This window comes from Phaenicophaeus curvirostris, chromosome 2 (assembly GCF_032191515.1).
Source record: "Phaenicophaeus curvirostris isolate KB17595 chromosome 2, BPBGC_Pcur_1.0, whole genome shotgun sequence".
Classification (NCBI taxonomy): domain Eukaryota; kingdom Metazoa; phylum Chordata; class Aves; order Cuculiformes; family Cuculidae; genus Phaenicophaeus; species Phaenicophaeus curvirostris.
Window position 1 is genome coordinate 48342839 of NC_091393.1, and position 26402 is coordinate 48369240.

The 26402-nt window shown below is 39.0% G+C and overlaps 1 protein-coding gene across 3 annotated transcripts in view; it reads left to right on the forward strand.

The window, feature by feature from the left end:
* PDE7B (phosphodiesterase 7B) overlaps nucleotides 1-26402 on the forward strand; it is a 173859-nt gene that overhangs the window by 129855 nt on the left and 17602 nt on the right. For all 3 annotated transcript variants that reach the window (XM_069851976.1, XM_069851977.1, XM_069851975.1), the window contains 5 exons: nucleotides 6668-6751; nucleotides 20653-20804; nucleotides 21925-21988; nucleotides 23559-23654; nucleotides 25338-25438. In XM_069851976.1, the coding sequence (XP_069708077.1) occupies nucleotides 6668-6751; nucleotides 20653-20804; nucleotides 21925-21988; nucleotides 23559-23654; nucleotides 25338-25438 (497 nt within the window). The remainder of the gene's footprint in view (nucleotides 1-6667; nucleotides 6752-20652; nucleotides 20805-21924; nucleotides 21989-23558; nucleotides 23655-25337; nucleotides 25439-26402) is intronic.

Sequence of the window (26402 nt, forward strand, 5' to 3'; positions counted from 1 at the left end):
ATGCAAGAGCAAACATGTCAGTGAAGAGGGTAACACGGATGCTGCCTCAGTATCTGAACTTTTGATGACTGTTATTACCTAGTCCTCTATAGCAGTTTTCTCGTCCTCTTGGATTTCAGTTGTTTGCAAGCACTTTTTCCAAAGTCTGCATGTTGTAATAGCTTTGCCTGAAGGTATTTCTGTTCAAAATCTTTGCTCCAGAATCACTGACGTGATGTGATGTGGTTTAAGGGAGGATTTCAAGAGCGTTGGTAAAATATTCATTTCATAGAATCATAGAATCATAGGATAATCAGGTTGGAAGAGACCCACCGGATCATCGAGTCCAACCATGCCTATCAAACACTAAACCATGCCCCTTAGCTCCTCGTCCACCCGTGCCTTAAACACCTCCAGGGAAGGTGAATCAACCACCTCCCTGGGTAGCCTGTTCCAGTGCCCAATGACCCTTTCTGTGAAAAATTTTTTCCTACCTTTACTCTAAGTGTTTATTTGTCAGAATGGACCAGCTGTTAAAGGCTTGCATCCTAGAGTCTTCCTTCCTCTGACTCTATATCCACATAGGCTCTGCATCAGTGCAAAAGCAATCTTACCAGGAGACTTTTTAACATTGAGGAGCATTTTACAAACATTGTCAGCTTCTGTTTCTTGAATTTTACTGATTACTACCAGCAGTGGTGATAGTATTTAAGACTTTAAGATACAGCATTTGTATAGATACTGGTCAGTAAAGGAGGGCGGAATTTACACTTGGCAGGTACAGCCAGGTAGCGCCACTAGTTTATGTTGAGCATAAATTCACCATTCACTCCAAAATACAGTTTTGCAAGAAAACAGAAGATGAATGAAATGTTTTATCTGCAGCTGTTACTGGTATGGAGATGGAATTTTGAATAGCTGAAATTCAAGTAACTGACTGGTAAAAAAAAAAAAAAGTCATTCACAGGGTAGGACCACTGCAGGGAAAATGAAGAGATTCTCTGTGCAAAAAGTGTCTACAAAAACAACTGATGGTTTCTAGACCATAATTTTATCCCCTTTTTGTAAAATGGGAGCACCAATAGTTATCTTTCTTTGCAGAGCATTCTGAAATGAAGCTGTGGAATGCATTGAACAAAATCACTACTTAGGAGCTCATTAGACTGTTGCCAGAAATAGTAGAACCATGCAATGTATGGCAGAAAAACCCGTGTTTTGGAATACTTACATGTTTGAAGATTCAGTGCTTACAAATGGATGAAGTGAGGTACCACCCCTCAGTTTCATCTGTCTCTGTAATCTCTAACGCCAGTCTTGTCGTGTCTTGTTTGCTGAAAATCTTAGGCACTAGGGGAAATCTGCATACAATGCTTCCTGCAGACAAGAATTGAGAATGATAATCTTTATAACACTATGATAACAAAATGATAATAGTCCACGCAAGTGCAAATCACCATGAACAAGCATTAGAAATCTTTTAAAATAATTGCAGTAATTCTGCTACTTCTTTTTAAACCAACTTTTCATCTGAGTTTGCTATTTTAACACAGCAACACTTCCCTCTTTTAGAAAGGTTTCCACCAAAACCTGTATGATGCTTCAAACATGGATAACTCATTTTTCTTCATCTCAGAAATCACAAGTCTTTTCAAAACCGAAGTAGTGAAGGAGCCAGGAGCTCCATGGACTCCACAAGACGCTTTGTTACTGCCTAATTACTGCCCCTTGGTTTTCCATGGAAAGTAGTCAGCCACTGCAGTATGCGTCCTAAAGCAGTAAGCTTAAGAAATACTTGGATGAAAATTATAGAAAAGCTTAACTAGAAAAAATACTTGTAACCTCATCTGAATTTGCTGTGGTATTTCTGACTTACCACACAGAGCTGTGCACTAAGTAAAATCAATAATTTAGTGGCTGGTCCTAACTTCTGCTTCATGAAGCTGCTCTGTTGTTTTTGTCACAGCTAATGGCCCTGTTTTCTCTGCTAATTTGTTGTGCTTGCTCAGTGAAATTGAATCCCATGTCATTTCAGGCAACTTCTTGGAGAAGTTGTTTTCCTTGGTGCAAATGGCTCTTTCCTCCAGATGTGTCAGGCAGCTGAGAGCTGATTCATTTTTTTCTTAACCCTTCTGCCCATCTTGAAATCAGTCCGATGCAATGACTGCGATATGATCATGGTTCTTGCCCCATTTCTGCTTTTCCCATGACTGTAAGCTGTCACGTGTGTCAGTCACAGCATCTGTTGCATATTACTTAATGTAGGTTTCTTTGATTTGTTTGGTTTGGTTTCTTGTCTGTTTTAACAAGGACAAAGTAAAATTCAAGAGCGTGGTGACTGCTGGGAGATGTCCCTGCTGGAAGCTCTTGTGGTAATTTGGCTCCAGTGAGGGTGCAGCCCTTCGTATTTGTGGCTGCAAATGTTCCAGCCTTGCAACTTCAGACTGAAGCAGCCAAGGAGAACCTGTACCCTTGCCGTTTCCCTTCACCCTGTTTGTTTCATTTGGGAACACAATGAGCTGTCAAAATTTCCTGCCTTGTTTCCACGGAATCCTTCCTTTCACCCCAAAAAGGATTATTTATCTAAAACTGCTAATTGCTTAAATTGTCAGAACAATTGTTTAGCTTGATCTTAAGGTGGAGAGCAAAGAAATGTAAGTGTCTAGTATACTGATGAAAGTTGCCCTCAAAAGTCTTCTGTCAAAGATAAAAATAAAGCCTGGTGTGTTGCCATGAATGGCTCTTGCCTCTCAGAAATTAAAAATCATGTGTTAAGTTGTACATCTGGTGCAATTCCTAGTTTTAGTATTTGTTGAGTGTGCTTACAGGTGATTAATAGTAACAGGGAAAAATATAAATGTTTTCTAAATAAGTGGGCCATGAAAAAATGGAGGAAGGCTGGTGTGGTTGATGCAGTGTGCCACCACTTCCTAACTAATCTTCTCTAATGATGTAGAAAGAGACTGGGCGGCACATGGTGAAGTTACTTGAAATAGCAGATTCAGGAGGAAGAGCTACTTGATAACGTCTTTGACTCATCAGTAACTTTCCTTCCCTGAGGGTAAAGTTAATAATCCTCAAATATATGGATTTTAGTGGCTTTTACTAAGTCAGCAGGGGTGCAGATTTATTCTGTATATGTATCCCTGTAGTGCTAAAGACAGCCCAAACTTTTATTATCTGTAAAAAACATAAAGCGTCACAAATAACCGATCAGAATCATCAGTAATTTTCCATGACTTCAGCTCCTCAGCTTTGTTGGTTAAGTAAAACTCAATTCACATTTTCTTAGTGTGAAGAACATAGAGGTGGTAGCAAGTTTATCAATCATCATAAACAGTCCTTAACTATTTTGGGTCATCTTTCAGTGTGTATAAAACCCATGCCATCAGCTGCTCAGATTGTTTTCATTTCCTTCCTTTAGAATTATATTCTTCTGATCACCTAAACGTTTTTTTTTCCCACTCTGCCGTTTATCAATGGTGGGCATTACTCCAGGGTGATTTTCCTTTTATGAAATGACTCTTCAGTGCCCTGATCATCTTGTAGAAGTTCTTCTTTCCACTTTTCACAGGAGGAATTCAGCTTTCTCGGGAAAAATATTTCAGATGAACTTATAGCTAGTGCTTTGACTAATGGTATGAATGCCTCCCTTGCTTTCCTTCTCTTTACTGTAATTACCTCGCCTGAATAGTTTACATGCATGTCTGAGTTGGCTTTAGTTTTGTAGGAGACATGCAGCAGCACCATGAGAGGAAGCTGGACTACCGGTAAAATGAAAATAGAAGCTGCAGGTAGCTGGACTGTAGAGCAGTTGGGACAGAGGTGGTGACAGTAGCACTGAACTTTATTTAAAATAGCTGTAGCTGTATATACCTGGAGCTCCCGGCTCTGTGTTACCATCAGGTCTCGCCAGTGCTCTCCTAATTGGTCAAGACCATCAATAAAAAATTTTAAGACCATTCCCAATATGAACCTTCTAAAGATCATGGAGTAATTGTACCCAAGCAAAAGTTTCCTTTCAATGTTCCTTGTTTCTTCTTACATTTAGTCTTTTCCAATTTCATTTTTTGTACTCATCTCTTGTTTTATATGTTTAACTAAGTCAATATGGCTGGAACGCACTACAGTATTGATCTTTTTCTCTTCTCTAGGAGTTAGGTATTTTATTCAAGGTAATTAAATATCAAAACTTATCTTGTGTGGTCTACTTTTGGTTAAGTGCACATTGTTTTTCTCCTGTTTTCCAGTTGTCTACTAATGTTCTAGCGTTCTCTTCCTCAAAATTTGGGGTCGTACTATTAAGATTAGTTAGGCAACTTTTTCAGTATATAACTCTGTATGATTTTGTTTTTCTCTAGTCCTATGGTACCTCTCTTGACCTGATAGTTATATTATTTCATGACCAAAAAGAAAATTGATCTTTGAGGGTTTTACAGTATCGTGTTTCTTAGAGTTTTTTCAGGTTTTTTGAACTTGAATTTCTTTTTTCCAAAGTATCTGTTGATTTCACCTCAAGTGATGGGTTTATTAGTGTGTTAATACAGGGGATTATTTGCAGTTTCTTGTTAATTCATTAGTGCGTGCAGAAAAACAAAAGCCTCAATCCAGGCATGCTCTGAATTTACACCCATTCATAGTTTGCTGCTGCTTGTTTTACTGGCAGGCTCAGGCCTGCCTAATTGTTTTGGCTTTGTATAAAGTGTACCATATGCTTGCCATTCTTAGTCTTTCTACGCAAATCAGCCAGTGTGATGGATCTACCTGTGGCAGAGAGCAGTGCTTTTAAGCCCAGGTGCTGCCTTACGAGCTCTGACTCACAGGTGCTGATGAACCTTGTCTTGGTGTTTTACAAACTCTCCAGCTATTTGCTCCACCCTTGAGCCCTTTTAACAGAAGGGTTGCAAGGGAATAGATTTCTGTGCCTCTGTTGTCATGAGCTGCTTGTGATTTTAAACTCCTGATGAAGGGAGACCTATGCTGATGTGCAACAAAGAACAGGCAGAGGCTTGCACCTCCTGCCCCTGCTTTCAGGAGAGGTAAGTGGGGTCAACACCAGCATGAGTTGTTTTGGGCTGGTTCCTTAGAGTGTGCTGTTGGCAAGCTGGTGTTGAGTGCAGGGAATGTGTTCTGTCTCTGGAAACAAAAAAGCAAAACAAAAGTAAGGATGAGAGAAAATAGAATTATATTTATAATCAAAAGTGACTTTGTTTGAAATATACTTAATTTGAGTGTATGCTGCTGTCTTTCATAACTTTCAAGAGCACCTAGAGGGCATGGAAGTTTTTTCCATCTTGGTATTTAACTTAATATTTCCACTTGGCTTTATTCCCTTAAACATAATTGTAAGCACATTTTAAGCAAATGTTAGATAGAAAAAAGTAACAGTGTCCAACTAGGTCCTTTTTTGTGCTACAAGATGTTTTCATGTTTTTAAACACAAGCAGTAGAAGCCAGCACTAGCAGCCAAATTCTTAAATTATTTTTGTTTACATTAGTCAGTGCTATATTTATATCCCAGAGGAAGCACAACTCAAATTAACTAATAATTCATCATTTTATTGCAAACTTTGAGAGGCCTACAGTGTGAACTGTCTAAGGAATTGCACTGGGTATACTTTCAATGCTATGGCCTGTGTTTCTGTAGAGGAGGAAAAACGAGTACTGCAATGTGAACCTCTAGAATGTCCAAACTTCACCTTTTTTTAAGGATTTTTTTATATTTTGTTCTTGTTATTTACCTGTAAAGAAATTATTACATTACACTACCAGATATTTAAGGTTGTAGAAATGTAAAAATGTCACCTGCTTCCAACTATTTCCTGTCAACTTGGAGAGAGGTTTTTCATCTCTTATTCACCCAGATTGGCATTTTTCTCCTTAAATTAGTTTTGCCTACTTCATCAGTATTACATGGTAAATCTGATACTAACCAACGTGAACTACATAGTGATACTAATTCTTAGTATTGTGTTGTCACTTCGTGATATTTCAATATACATCCTAAAGCTCTGGAGTAACGTTTATCTGAGAACATCGAGTTTCACTTCCATGAAGCAGCTTCGGTGTTTGAGGAGAAGGCTGACATTTTCCACAGTGCTCAAAGAACAGGAAGTAAAACAAAGACAATCAATCAAACAACAGCAACAACAAAGACACCTTAAAGAATTCTTCGTATTTTGTTTGGGGGTTTTTACATCAACTCATTGTTTTGAGACCAGTCCCACAGCTTTGGAGGTCAGTTGGACTGTGAGCCTAGTCCAAGGTTGAGATCTTTGTGTGTGTGATGTCATGACAATCAGAATCCAACTGGTCTTGTCTGGGCAGAAAAAATGAACCTCTACACTACTCCTAAAGCAGAGAAAGTCTACATAAAATCTACAAATGTCTGCTGGCAAGAAACTGTTCAATAGGATAAACAAGAGGAAGGTTTGTGACTTTGTTCTGATAAAAGGATCAGCTATACTGCTTTACCCAATTACCAAGGGATGTCATGGGAGATTATCATAGAATCACCAGATTGGAAAAGACCTCTTGGATCATCAAGTCCAACCAGATGATTTTTTGGACCTTAGTTTTCCCGCTGAAGGAGTGTAAAATCATCACTTTGAATAGAAAATAGATTTAGATCTAAACAGCAGATAAAGGCTGCTGGCTCTTCTAATGTCTCTGGGGATTTTGTGTTTTGCAGGAGATGCACGGGTGAGAGGTCAGACAGGGGTTCTCTCCGAGCGCCGTGGCTCCTACCCGTTTATAGACTTCCGTCTTCTTAACAGTAAGTGCAACCCTTCCTTCAGGTCTGTATTTAAAAAAAAAAAAAAAAATCTGTATTGAAAGTACATGAACCAAAGTATCTCATTTCATATATATCTATAGTTCATCTGCCTTCAGAAAGTCAGCATTAATAGTTCTATTATTCCTACTCAGTGTTTAACTGTAAAATGGTTTGATTTTATGAATACTCCCATAATGCTGAGTAGATCTGTGGGGTGTACTGGGGAATGGGGGGGGGCGGGGCGAGGGGCAGGGGGTGCTTTAGAATTAAAAAGATAAACCTCTGTGTCCTTTAGCCTCTTAGCCAGCAGTTGGAACAGATTTATGTGAGTCTGTTATCCGGTCATATGGAATTGGCACAGAACGGGAGCATGTGACAGCACTGACCAGTGGTTTACAATAACATTAATTTTTCAACAATTAGAACCCAATCCAAAGCCCCATGGAGTCTTCTCATTGACGTCAATGGATTTTGGGTCAGGCCAGCAGAGAGCATCTGTTAAAAATAATCTTAACCTCATTTTGATTGAAGTTATTTTGCCACTGTTGTAAATAAAGGAGGGCAGATCTGAAAGTTTAAAAAAAACAAAAAATAACAAAAAAAAGCAAAAAAAACCCCAAGATCCTGAGGTTTTTTTTTTTCACTTGATTGGTTCTTTACTGATGCAGACCCATTAGCCAGTGTGTAAAAAATAAAATAAAATCTAATAACAGAGAACTCTTAGTCTTGGGCCCTGTAGCATTCCGTCTGGATGCTGTACTAACTCTGGTGTTCAGATTCAGGCAGATCTTGATGTGTCCTTGTGTACACAGACCATTCCATCTAACCTTTGAAACAAATGTTTTTCATAGTCTTGATCAAAACAGACTGAAACTCCAGCCGTTTGTTTGATGATGACACTTTTAAGCTTCTACCCGCTTAATGGATGAGGGAGAGGCTGTGGATATTGTGTACCTGGATTTTAGTAAAGCTTTTGAAACCGTTTTTCACAATATTCTGCTTGAGAAACTGGCCGCCACTGGACTGGACATACGCACCCTCTGCTGGGTTACAAGCATGTCCACAGAGTGTTGGTGAATTGAATTAAATCCAGCTGGAGGCCAGTCACAAGTGATGTTCCCCAGGGCTCAGTGCTGGGTCCAGTCCTGTTCAATGTTTTTATCAATGATCTGGATGAGCGGATTGAATGTACCCTTAGTAAGTTCACAGATGGCACTAAGCTGGGAGGAATTGTCTGTCTGCTTGAGGGTAGGGAAGCTTAACAGAGGGATCTGGGCAGGCTGGATTGATGGGGTGAGACAAATGGTATGAGATTCAACAAAGCTAAGAGTCGAGTCCTGCACTTGGGACATAACAACCCCATGCAGCACCACAGGCTTGAGGAAGAGTGGCTGGAAAGCTGCCTGGAGGGGAAGGACCTGGGGATGTTGGTTGATAGCAACTGAATGTGAGCCAGCAGTGTGCCCAGGTGGCCAAGGAGGCCAATAGCATCTTGGCTTGTACCAGCAACAGCGTGGCCAGCAGGTCCAGGGGAGTGGTTGTGACCCTGTACTCAGCATTGATGAGGCCACACCTTGAATACTGTGTTCGGTTTGGGCCCCTCATTAAGAGAGAGACATGGAAGTCTTGCAGCATGTCCAGAGAAGAGTGATGAAACTGATGAAGGAGCTGGAAAACAACTCTTACAAGGAGTGACTGAGGGAACTGGAGTTGTTTAGCCTGGAGAAAAGGAGGCTGAGGGGAGACCTTATCACTGTCTACAACTGCCTGAAAGGAGGTTGTAGCGAGGTGGGTGTTGGTCTCTTCTCCCAAGTGACAGGTGACAGGACAAGAGGGAATGGCCTCAAGCTGTGCCAGGGGAGGTTCACATTAAACATTAGGAAAAATTCCTTCACCGAAACAGTTATCGGGCATTGGAACCAGCTGTCCAGGGAGGTAGTTGAATCACCATCCCTGGAAGTATTTAAAAGTCGGGTAGATGAAGTGCTCAGGGATATGATTTAGTAGTGGACAGGTACGGCTGCACTCATTGACCTCAGAGGTCTTTTCCAACCTAGCAATTCTAGGATTCGATTATGCATTTCATTAAGAAGCAAGTATCATACCAAACTTTTATGTGTGCTTTTTGTAACTGCTTGCCCAAATGCCTGGGGAAGAGAAAGGGAGGGAGGTGGCAGCGAATGGAGGACAAAGTCCAGCCACAGAAGGCAAGATCTGTCTTGGAGTCAGGAGAAAAGAGGGACTATCAGGAAGGGGAGGATTTGTGCTCTGATTCATAGAATCATAGAATCATAGAATAACCAGGTTGGAAGAGACCCACCGGATCATCGAGTCCAACCATTCCTATCAAACACTAAACCATGCCCCTTAGCACCTCGTCCACCCATGCCTTAAACACCTCCAGGGAAGGTGAATCAACCACCTCCCTGGGTAGCCTGTTCCAGTGCCCAATGACCCTTTCTGTGAAAAACTTTTTCCTAATGTCCAGCCTAAACCTCCCCTGGTGGAGCTTGAGGCCATTCCCTTTTCTCCTGTCCCCTGTCACTTGGGAGAAGAGGCCAGCACCCTCCTCTCTACAACCTCCTTTCAGGTAGTTGTAGAGAGCAATGAGGTCTCCCCTCAGCCTCCTCTTCTCCAGGCTAAACAACCCCAGCTCTCTCAGCCGCTCCTCATAAGGCCTGTTCTCCAGCCCCCTCACCAGCTTTGTTGCTCTTCTCTGGACTCGCTCCAATCAGAGTGTTTGCTGCGGCTAGTGTAGAAAGGCATAAGGGGTAAGATGGGTCCAGCAGTTTTCCCAGGGAAAAGGGAATAATGTACTGGTTCAGCAGAGCTCTAAGGCTAGTTTAATCCTGGCTTGCCAATGAAAAATGTGAAGAAAAAGCTGGTTTAGACTGGCTGGAAATATTACTATCAATGCCCTTCTAGAGACTGAGAGACAATAAAACACTTATTTTCATTCATGAAGTAGAAGTGAATGTATATTCACAATTGAGTGTGACTAAATTAATTATTTCCTTTTTTATTTTTTAATACATACACATTACTTAAAATTCTCATCATCTGTTCTTTCCTCTCCCTGGTTAAAGAAATCAAAAACTTTTCAGCTCTTTCTTTGGTGACAGGCCTTTCACATTTATCCCTCATAGATGAATCTTGCCGTCCCTCAGATGATGCTGGCTTCTGGGAAGTGCTGGTACTGGCTGTGGGCTATCAAGGGAGGGACCCATGGAGAGAGAGAGAGATGCTGGTGAATACTGAGCCTTTGATCATAGAAGGAGCAGGGCTCTCCGCATAACCCCTCTCCTGTAACTATTGAGATTAAAAGCAGTGCACCTCTTGTACTATGGAGGAGGAGCACCCAGGTTTCTATGTTCCTGTATTCTCTGTCCCTGGGACCTTTGATATTCTTTTCACTGCTTTTCTGTAAACTGCAAGAAGTCACCGTGGCTGATTGTGATCTCTGTGTAAGGAAAAGCAGTGGTCCTGATTTTGCATTTCTTATTGCTCTCAGATTTTTTTATGTGTTTACTGCTTTCTGCCTAGGGAGTGGTGTTGGCTTAATTTTTCAGTGCAAAATGAAATGAGATCTTGTAGATGGCAAGCGCGCTAGGCCTGACTCTCTCAGTGACCACAGGTTAATGAAGATGCTCAGTGTCAGAGCCAGGAAGTAAATAGACATATGTATTATTTGTTCATATACACCTGTCAAATCCACTTCTGCTGTGTATGCCATATAAACATCAAAACCCATGGTGCAGCACATCCTATCAAAAACAAACTTATGAAATGTCACTACTACAAACTTTTTCTGAAAACTGGCAATTAATACTTGCAGTAAATTTTTGGCACTGTTACATTTGTTTGGGGGCAATGACTGACAGGCAGCAACTGTAAACTGAAAGCTGTTTACAGTATAGGAGGGATGAGGCATAGAACATTTTGTGGCGAATGTCCTCAAAAGTTTCAAAGAAATGCAGCATAAACATTACTCCAGCTTCTCACTAGTTCAAACAAACTGAGCTTAAATAGTGATTGTTCCCTCTACAGTATGAAGAATCATTCCAAATAACAGTACCACCGTTGTTTTAAAGTAAGGGAAAACACTGAAGCCCATTCTTGAACAGAGTTGATATTCATTTTGAAAACTGACATTTAAAAAAAAAAATCAGGCCATTCCTCTTTAATGTCAGAATAAAGGTTACTTAAATGTAACTCTTTTAACATACTTAGGGATTCAGTCAAACTAGTGGATTTTTCCCTGTTACGACTATTAGGGTTAACACTGAGTAGACCATATCTTTTGGTTTTTTTCTAGTCCTGCAGTAAAGTCACTGTGTAACATAAGCCACTGTTAAGTCTTTTTGGATTGGAAAACCCTGTGCTCTGAAAATGGGATCTTCTGTAGCCTTAACTGAAGCCAACTGGATTAATGTTGGCTTCTTGCTGCTTGAGCTAATGTCTGTGATGCTTCTACACATTCCTCTGGTGCCTCTCTGCAATATATAGGAACTTAGTAAGCGTTATTTTGTCTTGTCAGTGCCAGGCTCTCGGGACCATGAGGGTTTTGCAGGATCCTGTATGGAGGAGATACAAGGCTTTAATGTCTTCCTGTCTTTTCTCTGCCAAGTTGCAAGCTTTCCTGGCAGTGTAGTTGCACTGGTGGGTTTTGGGACTCTTAAGGTGATTCTGAGATACAAAAGTGAGCATAAAATAACCCCCTGTTACCTCAGTTCTGCATTGCAAGGAACATATATTTGCCTTATCGTCCTGAGTTAGTCTCTGGAACTTGTGGAAACCTGCATGACCAACCAGATAGTCGTTTATGTTGATGATATGAAGCCAGAAGCTTCAGGGGAAGCTATGGAGCAAGTCCTCTCCCAGGGAACCTGTGGCAGCTGGTGCTTGTTAGCCAGCCTGGTGTGAAGATGCCCAGGAGGAAATTCCACCATCCATTTTTCCATCATGCTGTAAAAAGGCAAGGGGATCACCTGCTCCTGATGGCAACAGATACACCCCAGAAAAAAACAAGCTGGACAATGGCAGACCTGAGACTTATGTTGACTAGGGTGCTTATGAACAAATATTCAGACTTTACAGGCTCCTAACCAAGACACAAGTTTTGCAGACCCCTGTCGGTTTACATGAAAATGTGAGGAGGGTTTCCTAAAATGGGAATTCCCTAAATGGGAACAGTATAATTAAAAATGACTTAGCATTTAAAACTTATTTTCCAGAAGGATTAATGGGATGGGAATAGACAAGTGTTAGGTGCCATGGAGCAGCTGAATACAATGTATAAATGGTGTAAGATTAATACCAAACCAAAGCTCTCAAATTCTAGGAAGGTTTGGCTCTGAACTGGGTAGCTCTGGCTTGTAACTTTAACTAATGCAGGTTAAAATTCATTGTGGCAGTTTATTGGCACTTCTGCGTTTCTGTGAATCAAATGAACATTTTTATGTCACAGGACAAAAGAGGCATTACAGTGAATATGTGCAGTGTAATAATTTAGAATTTGAAATGGTTTTGCAGTGAAAGTTAACTTGATTCAATTTTCCTTTTGAGCAAAGTATAGTTTGGGTTTGAGAAATAAAGCACTGAAGTGTAAGGGAGCAATAATTTAGTTCTCTGATTGACCAAGTTGCTCACTGAGTCATTGAACCAGATCTCTCCACCGACTCATGTGCACTGATTAAAATAGATTTCATTATCCCGTGATGAGGTGTATTGGTGACTGTGATGGTACATTTCTTCATTGCATTAACCAAAAGTTTAAGATAATTCCTTGTGACAAATCTAGAACTGTAGGTTGGCGTGTACTGATAACCAGGGAGACTTCACCCTGTTCCAATTATATTGTTTTATTGCCTGGAATAAAATCGCTGAAATTAAGTGGAGTAACAAAATAAAGTAGTTTACATTTGAGATGAGTAACTTCAATTACAAATTTGCTTCTCCAGCTTTAAGTTAGAAAACAAGGACGTGGTTAAGACTTGAACAGTGGTTCTCCATTTCCCACTTTGTTTATGCTAAGCTTGCCTCTGGATTGAGTTTTTTGCTTCCAAATGACAAAATTCTTAGCCTCTAATCTTCTAATATGGAGAAATATAATTAAATTTGTTTCTGCTTGTATTTTTAACTTTTCCTGACTAATTGTCGAATAGGGATGCTTTGGGTTTGTCATCGTATCAGTCATACCATTGTTTTTGTTATCTTGCATCCACTTGTTGTCAGTAAGCCATCCACAGTGCCTGATAGAATTTACTTCTCTCTATGTTGATCTAGGAGGAATAACAAGGAAAGGGAAAGGAGTCCGAGTATCAAAATGATGTTTACCCAAAGAGATTTCGGTTTCCTTACACCTTGCACAACAGGAGCACAGAGTGGCATATGAGAATATGTAAAAGGTCAAAATTATGTCGTTAGTCACTCCAAAGGTATATCAGGTATTACACAGGATCTTAGTGTTGCCATGCAGGCAGAAGTTGAGTCCAAAAGAACCCCCTCCACTTTAAGCTTAGCTTAGCAAATTAAATTAGTATAGACAATATACTTTTGGTACCAGGTGATGTGTTTTGCAAATAAAGTGATGCTTTGCAGGCACGTGATGACTTAGGTACTACAGAAATTAAAAGTATTTTCAGGGCTAGTAAGGAAAGATATGAACTCATGAAAAAGTCTTCATGTCAAAGAACCGAAATCTGTGGATGTTTCAATCTGTGGTTTCTGCCTGTCTACAGAAGGGTCCACTTGCAAAATTTACATTCATTTAGGGGTTTGGATTTTGAACAACTCCAGGGCTTTCAGGTAGGGCACATCTCCAGGGAAAATAAAACTTAACCACATCCACCAACCCAAAACTGAACCATCAAGTAACCTGAACCCAAATTAGTGAGGTTAAAAGGAATTTGGTTAACTGTCTTGTTTTGTTGCCTTTGGCTAGAAAGAGAAGTGGGAGTGAGATGCCTTTACAGATATTTCTGACCCAGGTTAAATTAGGACACTGAAAGTCTTGTGAGGAAGTTTCAAGGGCTGATTGGATTATTCAGATCCCAACCCAGCCTGTGGAGATGAGTCCAAAGTTCCAGATGTTTATTAAATTAGGAAGGGAGAGATCTTATGAGGTCTGCATCATTGCTACAAAATGCCTTCCTTAGTTCTTCATGGATAAACACATCCAAAAGATACTCATCAACATCCTGAAGGCACATGAGCTTCTTAAGCTGGTTAGCTTATGTCTGGTTTGGATGGGAAGAACATTTCCAGAACTGGCCTTTGGCCTTGCTTTCAGTTTCCTATTCAAGCAAGAGGAGTTGGGATTATCTTAGTTATGTTTCAGCACAAAGATTGTTCTGTTTTATAGTAACACTTCACTATATTCAGAAATTCTTTCTGTCATTGGAAATCAGTCTGGTTCTCATCTTTCTTATTTTCATCAAATAACAGCAAGATTTTTTTTGGATCAGGATATTGGTTTGGGGTTTTGGGGGGAGGAAGGACAAGTTTTTTAAGACTTGTTATCTGCAGAATTTAATTACAAAGTAGATTGAAAAGTGTTTGCTACTTCTTGCCATTCATGCTCCTTATTTAGATTTTATGCTACATTTGTAGAAAATGAAAGGCAGAATGTAAAATTCATTGGTGCATTTGCCCTCGTATGCTAACAAAATGCAGTAGTTTGGGTTATGAGGGCTTTAAGAGGACTTACAAGAGGAAGCAGAACAAACAAAAAGCTAGATGTGCTTCACACAGAAAGTCCTAGTGAACATTGACCTGATTATCGAGGTTTGTAAATTATTTATTTTTTTAATACAGATTTGGGAATCAGTTCAACAGAGAATGTCCCTTTAAAAGTTTCCAAATGATGTGTGACCCATTCTGACACCCCACCTTCTTTTCCCTGATTAGAAAAGGGAAAGGGTGTACTGAAGATAACACTGAGGATACTTTCCAAATGACCAGAGGAAGAGAAAGAGCAAGGAGAAGGGTTCATTAAGATGATAAATGGAAGTTGGTTTTTATTACAGGTTATGTTGCTTTTTCTCAAGCAGAGTGAAGGGGGAGGGGACGTACCATTTCCCGTTGGAGAAACTGTAATCAGCTATAGAAAATTTGCACTTTTAGGGATAATAGGTCCTGACTGTACTGCTGTGTGAAGACTGAAGTGACAAAATTAAGGTTCATATTGAAATGATAACGATTTTGTGGTAAAATGGAACACAACATGCCATTTCCTAAGAATTTGTAGGAAGCTTAATAAAAGATGCCAAGATATTTGTTTGTATAAAGATGATTGAAGACCCTAATAATGGCTGCAAATTGTGAGAAGCAACACATCTAAATTAATCTTATATTTGGATTTAATGTGTTCCTCTTCCTGTTATTAAGTCTAATATTCTGTTACCTAACTGGTCTCTGAAACCTTTGTTTCTCCAGACCTTGGCGTAGTGGAGTAATCTGCATAATTTTTAGAGTTCTGTAGTGTCTTTCAAACAGTATCAAAAGGAATATATTTTGGGATGGGAGGGAACTGCATGACTAGTATTCTTCAAGATTAAAAGCCAAGGAAAAAAAATTTTTTTAGACATTACAGAAGAAGCAAGTAAAACCAAAATGTTTATAAACCAACTTTTTTGAATTCCCATATAGTTTGAGGAAGTCTCATGAAAATTTCTACATTTACAAGATTTCAGTACAACACTTCTTTGTATGTAGATAGGATATAGTACAAGGTGTGAATCTCTGTCATCTTAGTTGTGATGACTGGTGGATGTTCAGATGTTAAAATTGACGCAGTCTTTTACTATTTTTGAAGCAAATCTGTCATCAGTTTTTCACACCAGCTGCTGACAGTTGAGAAGTACAACTGGGATATTCAGCTGAGCTTCTTGGTCCTTCTGCACAAGACTGAAAGCTTTCAAGTGACAAACCTTTTATATAGGTTTCTGGTACTTCATGCATTTTCTCACAGCTTTCTTCAAAACTGCAGTGTTTCCCTTCTGAAGCGTTTTTGGACTGCAAGGTAATGGGAACGCCTAGGCAGTGCAGAGATGAAGTTATCTGTTCTTCTAGCTTACCAGTGCCTAGTCCAAAATTTAAATTTGAAATATAAAGTTTGGAATTATTTTTTAGATTATCTGTGCTAGCTCAGCTATCTCTACTCATGCTGCTGTTGTCTTTTGGATAATATGATAAATCCACGATGTAAGAAGATATTAAAAAGTCACGGTAATGTTTTTCTATCCTCAGTGTTATTCATTCTTCTTTATAAGAAAAATTTAGCAACCAAGTAATGCAATGTGTATGCCAAATAAGACTTCAGTAAAGGTGATCTAAATGCCTGACATAATTCGACACACAAAAAAATGGACAAACACCAATTATTCCTCATAAGTCAATTACATGTCTCTTGGACTCTCAGCAAAAGCGTTCTAATCAGCTGTCAAGCCAGAAACCAGTGCAGAAAATTACCTCCGTAACCAGTGTTAAATTAGGACCAGTGTTAAATTGTTTCCGAGAGTCCTCACTGTTTGCAGACTATCTGAACAGTAAATTGCAGGTCTGATCATCCCACCTTATCTTCCATATATTACTGCAGTTTTCTACCAATCCTGCCTGACTCTTTGGGCATACAGCTGTCGAGCAGTACCTGAGTACAGAATGCCTTTCCATCTTCGGAAGAGGGGGAAGAGTATTATAAACTGTATGAGTAAAAAGCAGGTGCTTGAGGACCTGATTTGTTCTGCATCCTTTTGGAAAGGAGAAACATTTTCTGCTTCTGAATTGGTTGGCTTTTGAAAATTAATAAACATGTAGTTATCCACTTCTGCTGCTGGGTGACCTGTTTTTATTGTAAAAATGGCAATACTGTGAAGGAAAACTTGGAGGCCTTATTTGAATGCATAACCAAGTTTGTTTACTTTGGAAGAAAAATAACAACGTAATGAATGTCTGGTGCAGAGTTAAGTATATCCCTGTCCAAATCTGATTTATGTGATCGTTTCTAGATGTTAACTTAACCATTGTTAACTTAACCTCCATCATTTTTATATTCATGTTGCCTGTGGGCATGTGCTAGTGCAGCAATGTGAAAGAAATCTAAAAGAAAACTGGTAGCAGGAAACCTCTTTCCCTGAAATAACAGAGGTTGGGCTGTAGTGAGCCATAGATCATGTTAGGGCAAGCAGAACTATGTAACTGGAGGAACTTTGTTAGGAGAGAGAAGGCAACCCATTGATTCCTGTAGCTTATTAACCTCTTGAGGGCCATATGCAGTATCCAGACATCATCTATGTGTGTATATGTGATGTAGCTATCAAGTTACCCGAAGAAAAATGTAACCACTTTTGCTGCCTGCTAAAACAAATCAGGAGATATGCTGCGAGCTCAGACTGCCAGTGTTCTTAAAAGTAGAAGTTAAGCTTTGTGAGGAATGCTCATACAGATGCTTTTGTAAATGTGTATGTAATTGATAAAATATGTCTATATAATTAATACAATAACTCTGCTCAGTATACAAAGAGCTTCTCCAACCACTATGCTAGGCAGTAGCTCCACAGGGTATAAGAATGGTCGTCTTTTAAGAGATACAGATGATGGGGTTTTTTAGGTAAACAAACCATTCAGAAGTTTCCACAATGATTAAGATAAACACGGTTCTCAAGGGAAGTTCTATGGGTATAAACAAGACATTTTTGTTCATCTTTCAAATGCCTTTCAAAATTGCACATAATTACTAAATCCTTCCCATGTGAGCCTTGCAGTTTGTGTTCTCTAACTAGATAATATTGAATGCGGTTTAGTACCCATATTTCCACAACTGAAATTCAGTGATACCTGCAGTATTTTTTATCCATTTACTTGTAATTCAGTTTAACCTAATTAGCTATCAGTAACTCTTCATGTTTCAGAGTCACTGTATGACTTACAGAGTCATCAAAATTTTATATTTACAGTTTAAATTGAAATTTACAGTTGTCAATAGAGAAGTGATATGTTCAGCATATTACCATAAGTCATTCACATAAACTCTTAATTTCATCTTGATTTTGTGTCAAATGGATCCCATATGCTAGGAATGGCTCTTGGCTGCTGGGAGATTGGGATGTGACTGCTGAACTGAGGACAGAATTTGAGCATTCTCTCTCAGCTGCTTCACTTTTTACACTTCTTTTTAAGTGTCCTTTTTCTCTCAATTTCATATGGCTGTGCTTTTCTTTTTTTTTGTTTGACACTGATTTAGGGAGGGGAAGAGATTGTAATAGTTTGGAGTGTATAGTGCTTGAAGAAGTACAAAGTCTTAGTCCAGTTCTATGCAAGACACCATCGTAATAAGGTACAGTTTTGCAGATGGTGTAGTAATCTGTTATGGGTCATAGCGATCATCTGACAAGTCCTGTGATTCATAAACAAATCAGTTATTACTGAAATGACCCAAAGGATGTGATTTTAACTTGCTGTCTGAAGCAGCATGTCGTGTTTGCCAATGATTAAGATTCAGTTGAGACCAATGATAACTGTATGGAGAAACGTAACAAAGCAGAGGCAAAAAGTTTAGTGATTCAGTTCAGAAAATACGTTTCACAGTAAGAAATTATTTATTTCAGCCTGATGTGTTTGTGGTTTCAGAATTATCATTTGTGCTGCTGAAATAATCTGGTGATCCAAAGGATAAAATAACCAGGTTTTCCTAACCCAACATGCAGCAGCTTGTTGGGACTCTGGCCAAACCTTCACCTTAGGATTGTCCACAGCAATGCTACGTGTGAGTTTTTAAAGGCAATTTAGGGGAGCATAGGTGATAATTTCAGGCAACTGTCGTTAACTGAGAAAAACCAGATGTTAACCTAGATAAAAATTAGTTGGAACAAGTACACATTTTTTAATGCACAAATGTACAAAGCATTAAACATGTTACCTGAAAGCAGTTGACAGTTTAGGGGCACAGATAGAACTGGGAAAGCTGGGAAGTTGGGAAACAGCTGACACAAGTTTAAAAAGTGAATTAATTTTAGGAGTGTTTTGTTATCAGGGAATTAAACTGAATGCTAGCCACTTCTTAGCAGCGCTATATAAATGAAAAGAAATGTGCAAACAGGTCTATCGGCTCCTCAACATGTTGCTGTCACTGGATAACTGTTAGCACTTACATTAGTCACTCCTTCAACAGGCCATGAAATTGTTCCAGCTTTTAAAATGTGTGAGAGAATTAAGACAGGTGCTGGCACATAATAAATGAAAATCTAACCTTCAGGCTGGTACAGTAGTGACATTGTTCCTGTTTGCGTTCTTGAAAACACATGGCTTGTCAAGTTGCAATAAAATTATTTTGTACGATTATATTATTAAAACTCAGTGGGGTCTTTGGGCTGCCCATGAGAAGTGAGAGACTTACAGGTATAAGAAAATATATTGACACTCAGTATGTAAGTATGTATTATTTTGGGTTTGTTACTGACTTTGTGTCACTCTATAGCTGTTGGATTACTTCAGAGAGAAGCTTACTACAGAAGGTGTTCACACATCTGTACTGTACCATCTATGATCCAAAAAAACTTAACAACTTCTCTGAAAACCCTCTCAGAATGTTAATATTCATAAAGACAGCATACAAAGACATATTTTAATTTCACAGCAGAACAAACGCTCAGCATTTTTATGTTAAAAGAAATAGTAGAATAGTGAGAGTCATCTTCAGTCCATGGGTATTTTTCCTGAGCTCTTGTTTAAACCTGAAATCCAGTGATTTGCTATGCAGCTTCTTACCTCAAGCAATCATTACTGTTCTCTAAAAGGAGTGCTTAATCTTCAATTTCTTACAAGGTTCCTCTTACAAATAAAACTGTTGAGTCTTACTACCTTCAAACAACTGTCCGGTGTCTGTCCTCCCTTTTTCTGAAACTTTTACCAGACTACAAAATGAAAACATCACAATTGCCTGTGAAGTGCAGTTAGAAGTTCAGATGGAATTACCTAAGTCATTATCAGTTTTAGGAAGCTTCCATATTATTCTCACTAATAGTAAGGTAATTTAATTACTCTAATTACTGATTTAATCACTGCATAAAAACTGCCTTGGGTTTTGTGTCATATTTAGCCCAATATGAAAATCTCCTAATACAGCATTAGAGAATTAGAATTATCCTAGTACTGAGTGAAAAGGACATGTTATGTTGTGCAACCAGAAGTGAATGTATTGCCTGAATGTACTTGCTTTCCTAACTGAACTAAAATATTTTCTTCATTTATAATTTCCCTTACTGCATAGGAAGTACAGCAGAAAATACAATAGGATTATTAACCTATTCTTTCTCCTTTGTCTCTTTTCTCTCATTTTCCAAAAATGAGTCATACATTTGTGCTTTCAGACTGTATTTTGAGGTCTCTTTTTGAGTCACTTTTTTATTTTATATCTCAGATTACCTTGTGTGCTAGTGCTATGCAATTTTAATATATTCTACTCGCACTCCTTTGAGGTAGAAAGGTAATGCTATTTTCAATTGCATTGCTAGGGAACAGAGGCACAGAGGAGTAAGAGCAGTCTTCCCATACCTAACTGCCTACTTATTTAGGCTTCCGCTAGACATCTACAGCTAGGTAGGTGTTATCACCCCTGAGTGACTTCACCTAGATCACATTAAAGTCTGTGGCAGGCAGTGTGCTGAATTCAGATCTTCCAAGTCCAACATTAGCAATCTGATTATTGGAACATATTTCTTTTCCGAAATAAAGAAATATACTGAAGTATAAAGACTTGACTACTGCTTCTTCATATGGCAAGAAACTTGAACTTTATGGAATTTTTTATTACTACTTTAAACATTGTGCTATTCTCTTATTAAATAGAGAATGTCATCCTTCATCTTGGGTTTTATGGTTTCTGTACTGGTTGCTTTTCACAGATACTACACTCTCAGGGGAAATTGGCACCAAGAAAAAAGTGAAAAGACTGTTAAGTTTCCAGAGGTATTTCCATGCATCCCGGTTACTGCGTGGAATTGTACCACAAGCCTCTCTGTACCTACTGGATGAGGACTACCTTGGGCAAGCAAGGGTAAGACAAGTCTCCAGATCTCCAGTTCTTTTAATAACATTCCAGAGAATGTTAGTTTCATTTTGGTGTTCAGATAAACAAATGTATGGCTGTGTGGCTTAAATGAACCATGTTACTTGCCTGCCTCTCAGCAAACAGATTGTCCTTTCCTTTTTTATGGTTACAGCTTTAAAGTCTTAATCTCAAAGCAACAACAAAATGCCTAAATCTATTCAGCATTTTCAGATTCTGTCAGCTAAAATTATAATCTGGATTTATTAAAGGATGAAGGATCCCTGGCTGAGTTACTGATTTAAATAAGTGCAGTCTTGACACAGGATTTCATTCATCCGCTTGAAAAAAAACATCTGTCTCTCAGCTGGTATGGAGCAGCTATTAGGCAACCCACAACAGCTCTCCATAATGGCAAAGGCTGGGAAATGGAGACTGTTCACTGCAAGGAACTTCACAATAATCAAAATATAATTCTCTTATTTCTAACAAAACTTGTACAGCTGACCATGTTGGGATTATGCATCTAGGCAATTTTTACCCTCTGCAAGAGAAGATGATGTGCCAGGTGTTAGAAAATAATTAAGAATCTGGAACTGGTTTGAATATAGACTAAATGATTGGAGTGTACACACATGTCATTGTCTTCTGCATGTGAATGAGCTTTGCAGAAGCACTGTATCTAAGTTTATAAAAGCTATTCCCATGTATTGGTTTGTTTAGCAAAATGTCATTCATATTCACCATGAGAGCTAGAACTGGTTTACTGTAATTAAACCTAAGAGAATTGATTTCAGAACGTTAACAATTAAAAACTTGTGCAGCAAAAGGGAATATTTTCATAATATTTTGATTTAAATTATTCCATGTTTTGAGCTCCATTTTGAAGGTATTTTTAGTGTCAAGTTCAAAAACTCCTCAGTTAAAAGTGCAAGTGATATTTTATGCAGCATAAATAAATTTGATTCCTGAATGTCTGATATTTCACATCCCTCTCTGCAACTTTCCTAAACAAAAACTGCAAGTTGCAGCAACCAATCCTGTGACTGATTAAGGTGGAATAGTAATTAACATCTGCTTTACAGTTTGACATTCCAGTAATTTTCCTTTTCGTATTTGTTTGTTCTAGCATATGCTATCCAAAGTGGGAATGTGGGATTTTGACATTTTCTTGTTTGACCGCTTGACAAATGGTAAGTAATTAAAACAGAAAGGTTTTATGTTAAATGTATCATATATGACAATCCTAAAATCCCTAATTAATTTATTGCTAAATTTTTCCAGTTAAGATTACAGAATATAAATCTAACTCCTCTTAAAATCATATCCTTGAATGTTCCCAGGCTTTTCCCAGAATGTTCACAACTGTAGGATAATGTTTAACGTATGCTTTCATATTAATCAAATATCATATATTTGTTATGGTCATCTTTTGCTTTTTCATTGTGAAGTGCTTATTGGTTTCAAGGTGTTTTAAGTTTCATCTGGGAAATTCCAAAGGTACTTTAAATATGCCTATTAGATCCATCGGTTGATAGGGCCAGGCTTTCATAATTAGTCAATTTGTATCAAGATGAAATGCTTTTAACCACAGATACCCTTGCTTCTCTTCAGCAGCAAAACTTAGGAAAAGTTATTAAGACAGGAAAAAAAATATCTGTGAAGCTTATGCCTGTAACACGACATACACTGGTATCTAGCCTGTACCTCTTGAGCTGAACTGCTGAAGAGGGTTGTGATCACAGCTTTCTCCTTTCTGTATTGCCTATGGGAATTAGAGATCCCTCACTCATCAACCCCCAATCTAATTAGGTTTGGCTGGGACAGAAGGTGTAGAAAAAAGTTCGTTTAGAGGGTAGTTCAGCTGAGTAACTGACAATGAAGAGTGGAAATGACTGAAAATGGCAAGGGGACCAAGGGCGGAATTCTCCTAAATTACCTTTCTACACCTTGGCTCTATAGCCAATGCCAAATAAGCTTCCATGTGCATTTTATACGTATATGTATTTTCTTTCCTGAGTTACATTGAAAGACAAAACAGTCTCTTCAAATACTGTTTATACATTGTATGGGTTGCTTGGGTTGACAGGGATTCTAAGTTTTCTGGAAACATTGCAGTGCAAATGTTTTTAAACACTCTGTGTATGTATACTTGATTTTATAATACTAGTTAGGCTCAATTTTGCCAGTGTTCCCAGTATTGAATTTACATTAAGGACAGCAGAACCTTACAGAGGTACATGGGACCGTAAATACTGCAGCTCTTCTTTTCCTGCCTGTGTCATCATTGTAAGATGCAATTTTAGCTGAGTTAGGTACATGGGTTAATAACATGTTTATATAGCCATGTGTAGAATAAAAAAAAAGTTAATTACAAACTGCTGATTTATCAATAATTAATTAATTAGTACAGTATGGCAAGCTAAAGTGGCAGAAAAGGTATTCTTTCTATCACTTCTGGAAGTAGACCTGAATTAAAGTGATGTGATTCTCAAACAAGCCTATCAAGAGGTTTCTAGCTGAATCCTTGTCAATTTGCCTTTTTTGTCATGTTGAAATAGCGAACATGACTATGGCATCTAGGCACAGGAATGGCACTCCACTGGTAGAGCCATGCTGTCAAGCTTGATTGTATATTGGAGTAATTTATATGAGCTTCTTAGGGGCTGACTAAGAGCTAGGAAACTACCAAGATTTTTAGCCTTGCGTGTTTTATTGCTGCATGTTAAGAGAATCTTAAGAGTTGTTCCTTTCTGGTTTTAGGAAACAGTCTTGTAACACTGCTTTGTCACCTCTTCAATGTGCATGGACTTATTCACCATTTCCAGTTAGATATGGTTACATTACACAGGTTTTTAGGTAAGTGCTCACCTCAAAGCCATCTTTGAGTGCAGTTTACAGCTTAAGTAAGGCACCAAAAAAGGCCCTGGCTTGGTCTGTCTATCTATTCAAAATCAGGATGTTGCAAATATTTCACTAAAACATTTCTGTGATGTATATTAGCATATAATGTACAGACACTCAGGTACTCAATTCAGTACCTGTTAAGTTCATGGAGGGACTTCAGAAGACTCTGCATGGGGCTGAAACATCCCAGTACCACAACTGCAATGCTGACTTAAGAAAAAGTACACCATGCAGAGATGTGGCTGGACAAGTAGGCCCACACAGACAGACAAACATTACAGAACCTACCCATGCACAATACAGTTGTGGTACGGAGTTATTATTTTAGTGACTAATAGACCACTGAGATCCAGGGCAGTTAAAAGCTTGTGTGCAAAATTTAACAAATTATATCAAGCTGTCTGCACTGAATAGTGTTGATGAAAGCCCCTGCTGCTGTTACTGCCAACAGAAATACTAGCCCCATGCTGTCACTGAACCAAAAGAAGAAATTGGCCAAAATCAATTACTTTTTGCATCATGTTTTGAATGTAGCTGAATGCCAGTTTATTTGGCTGTCAGATGGTTTCAAAGGCAGGGTCTCTTCTTTAAGACTGTGTAATTGTTGCTTGTGGAAAGCATTTCTCTGGTGTGGAGACAGACAAAATTTCTCTGCCGTTTCTGACCCCTGTGGGCGGCCGTGAAGTGGACGCTCAGATAATTAGAGCTGGCGTTATTCAGGGTTTAAAGGATTACCCACTGCAACTTCAAACACTGGTGGAGCTGGAAACAGACTGAAGGCTGGGACTTTCTGTGCCATTCCCTGTGCTCGAGACAAGTGCCATGGGAAATTTACCTTTCCGTTTAATTAATTTGGTAGTATCTAGGAGAGCACTTCAGGCAAGACTTGGGCACAGCTTCCAGCATTCACATGGTGGTGCCCCTAGAGCACCTAATGGTGCAGGCATTGCTGTAAGGAATAGGTGAGTGTGAAGCACATGTCTTGATGATTTTCTGTGCAAGTGAAAGTTAAGAGTTAAAAGGCTATCACTCAGTCTTCCAGCTGGATCAGTTCCAGCACTGCACACTAAAACAAGAGGGACTGGTGTTTTAAAATGGATGCATGGGTTCAACTGAAATTGCTACAGAAGATTTTGCTCCAAATACCTCAGTTTTTTATGTTTTGATTCTCTGTCCGAAGGATGTAAGAATGCTTTGACCATTGCTAGTCACTCAAATAACAAGTTATACCAGGGTATCAGGGTCTCACACCCTGCTGCTACAAAATAGCTGGTACTGCCTTAATGAAATACTACTCCCCCATGACAGCAGCATAAATAATTACACTCTGTTGTGGATAAATTTGCCTCTCTTCCTTATTTATTTTACTCCTGAATGAGGGCCTTTACTAAGGCAAGAAAGACTTGATTTATGAACTAGACCCAGTATATCCCCCTGGACCTCACAAATCCTCTCATGCATTTTTTCTCTAAAGGTGTCTGAATAGGAGCACTAGCCTAAGTAAGCTACAGATATTTGAAGAAACTCCCTAGGCAGCTGACTGTAAAACTTCAAATTGTATTTTAAGTCCAGTTTCCACTTGTGGTCATAGCATTCAGAGACCAAAGGATCTTTGTTTTCTGTTTTGGTTCCCAGTTATGGTTCAAGAAGATTACCATAGCCAGAACCCATACCACAATGCTGTCCATGCTGCTGATGTCACACAAGCTATGCACTGCTATCTGAGAGAGCCCAAGGTAATGACACTGGTGATGCTTTGAGATATTTTTCTTTCCACAGGATTGAAAACAAAAAGCTCAAAAGCTATTTTTAGGTAGTGCATAAAGATTGCGTACTTGAAGTCAGCAACGAGGCAGTAGCAGAGTCAGTTACAGGTTACAGGTAGTTCACACAAACTAATGGAGTCACTTTTCATCACACAGACGACATCCAAAAGTGCTGTTGTATGAGATCTGGCATGCCAGCTATCTGCCAGTGCTCCAGTCCTCCCAGCAAAGCCAGTAGAAGGCAGCACATGCCGCTGGCTCTGTCATTTCAGGGCATAAGCCTCTCATTGGTATTTCAGAACACCAGATTGGGTAGTGCAACACCAGAAAAAGAGGAAATGGTCCCTTTGACTGGGTCTGTGGCAAGAGTTTCTGCTGTACAAGTGAACAGCAGCTTCTTGACTACTGCAGCAAGCCCTCGCAACCTGGGGGTGTGGCGTTGGGCAACGTACTACCATAATGCTGAGCCACAGTGTAATCTTCCCTGGCTTGACCTAATTGAATGGAAGTTCTGCTAGAATTAGCAGGTTGTTAGACTAGAAAATAGCAATGGTAAGCGAGGACAGGAGCAGGCCCAGCTTTCCTGTATTTCCATCTCCTGTAAGATCTAGAAGGTCCTTCTGTCAAGAAGTGCAGAGGATAGACAACATGCAGAATCTGTACCATGCTGCTCTTTATTTGTCACCTCAGGATGCTTCTTGCAGCTCATAGACCTGTACTCTGTATAGACTTATTGGGCTGGTAATAACTACCCTAATCTCAGAAAATGTTAATATTTCCAATTTTCTTTTTTCCAATGATAATAAAATTTGTTTCTGAGTAATAAGCTGTATAGAAGAAAAAAATCAGACAGGTTTTCAAACTTGGATGTCTGAAGAAAGAAAGATAAATTATGTTCTCTAATAAAATACTCATATTTGAAGTGAGCTATCTA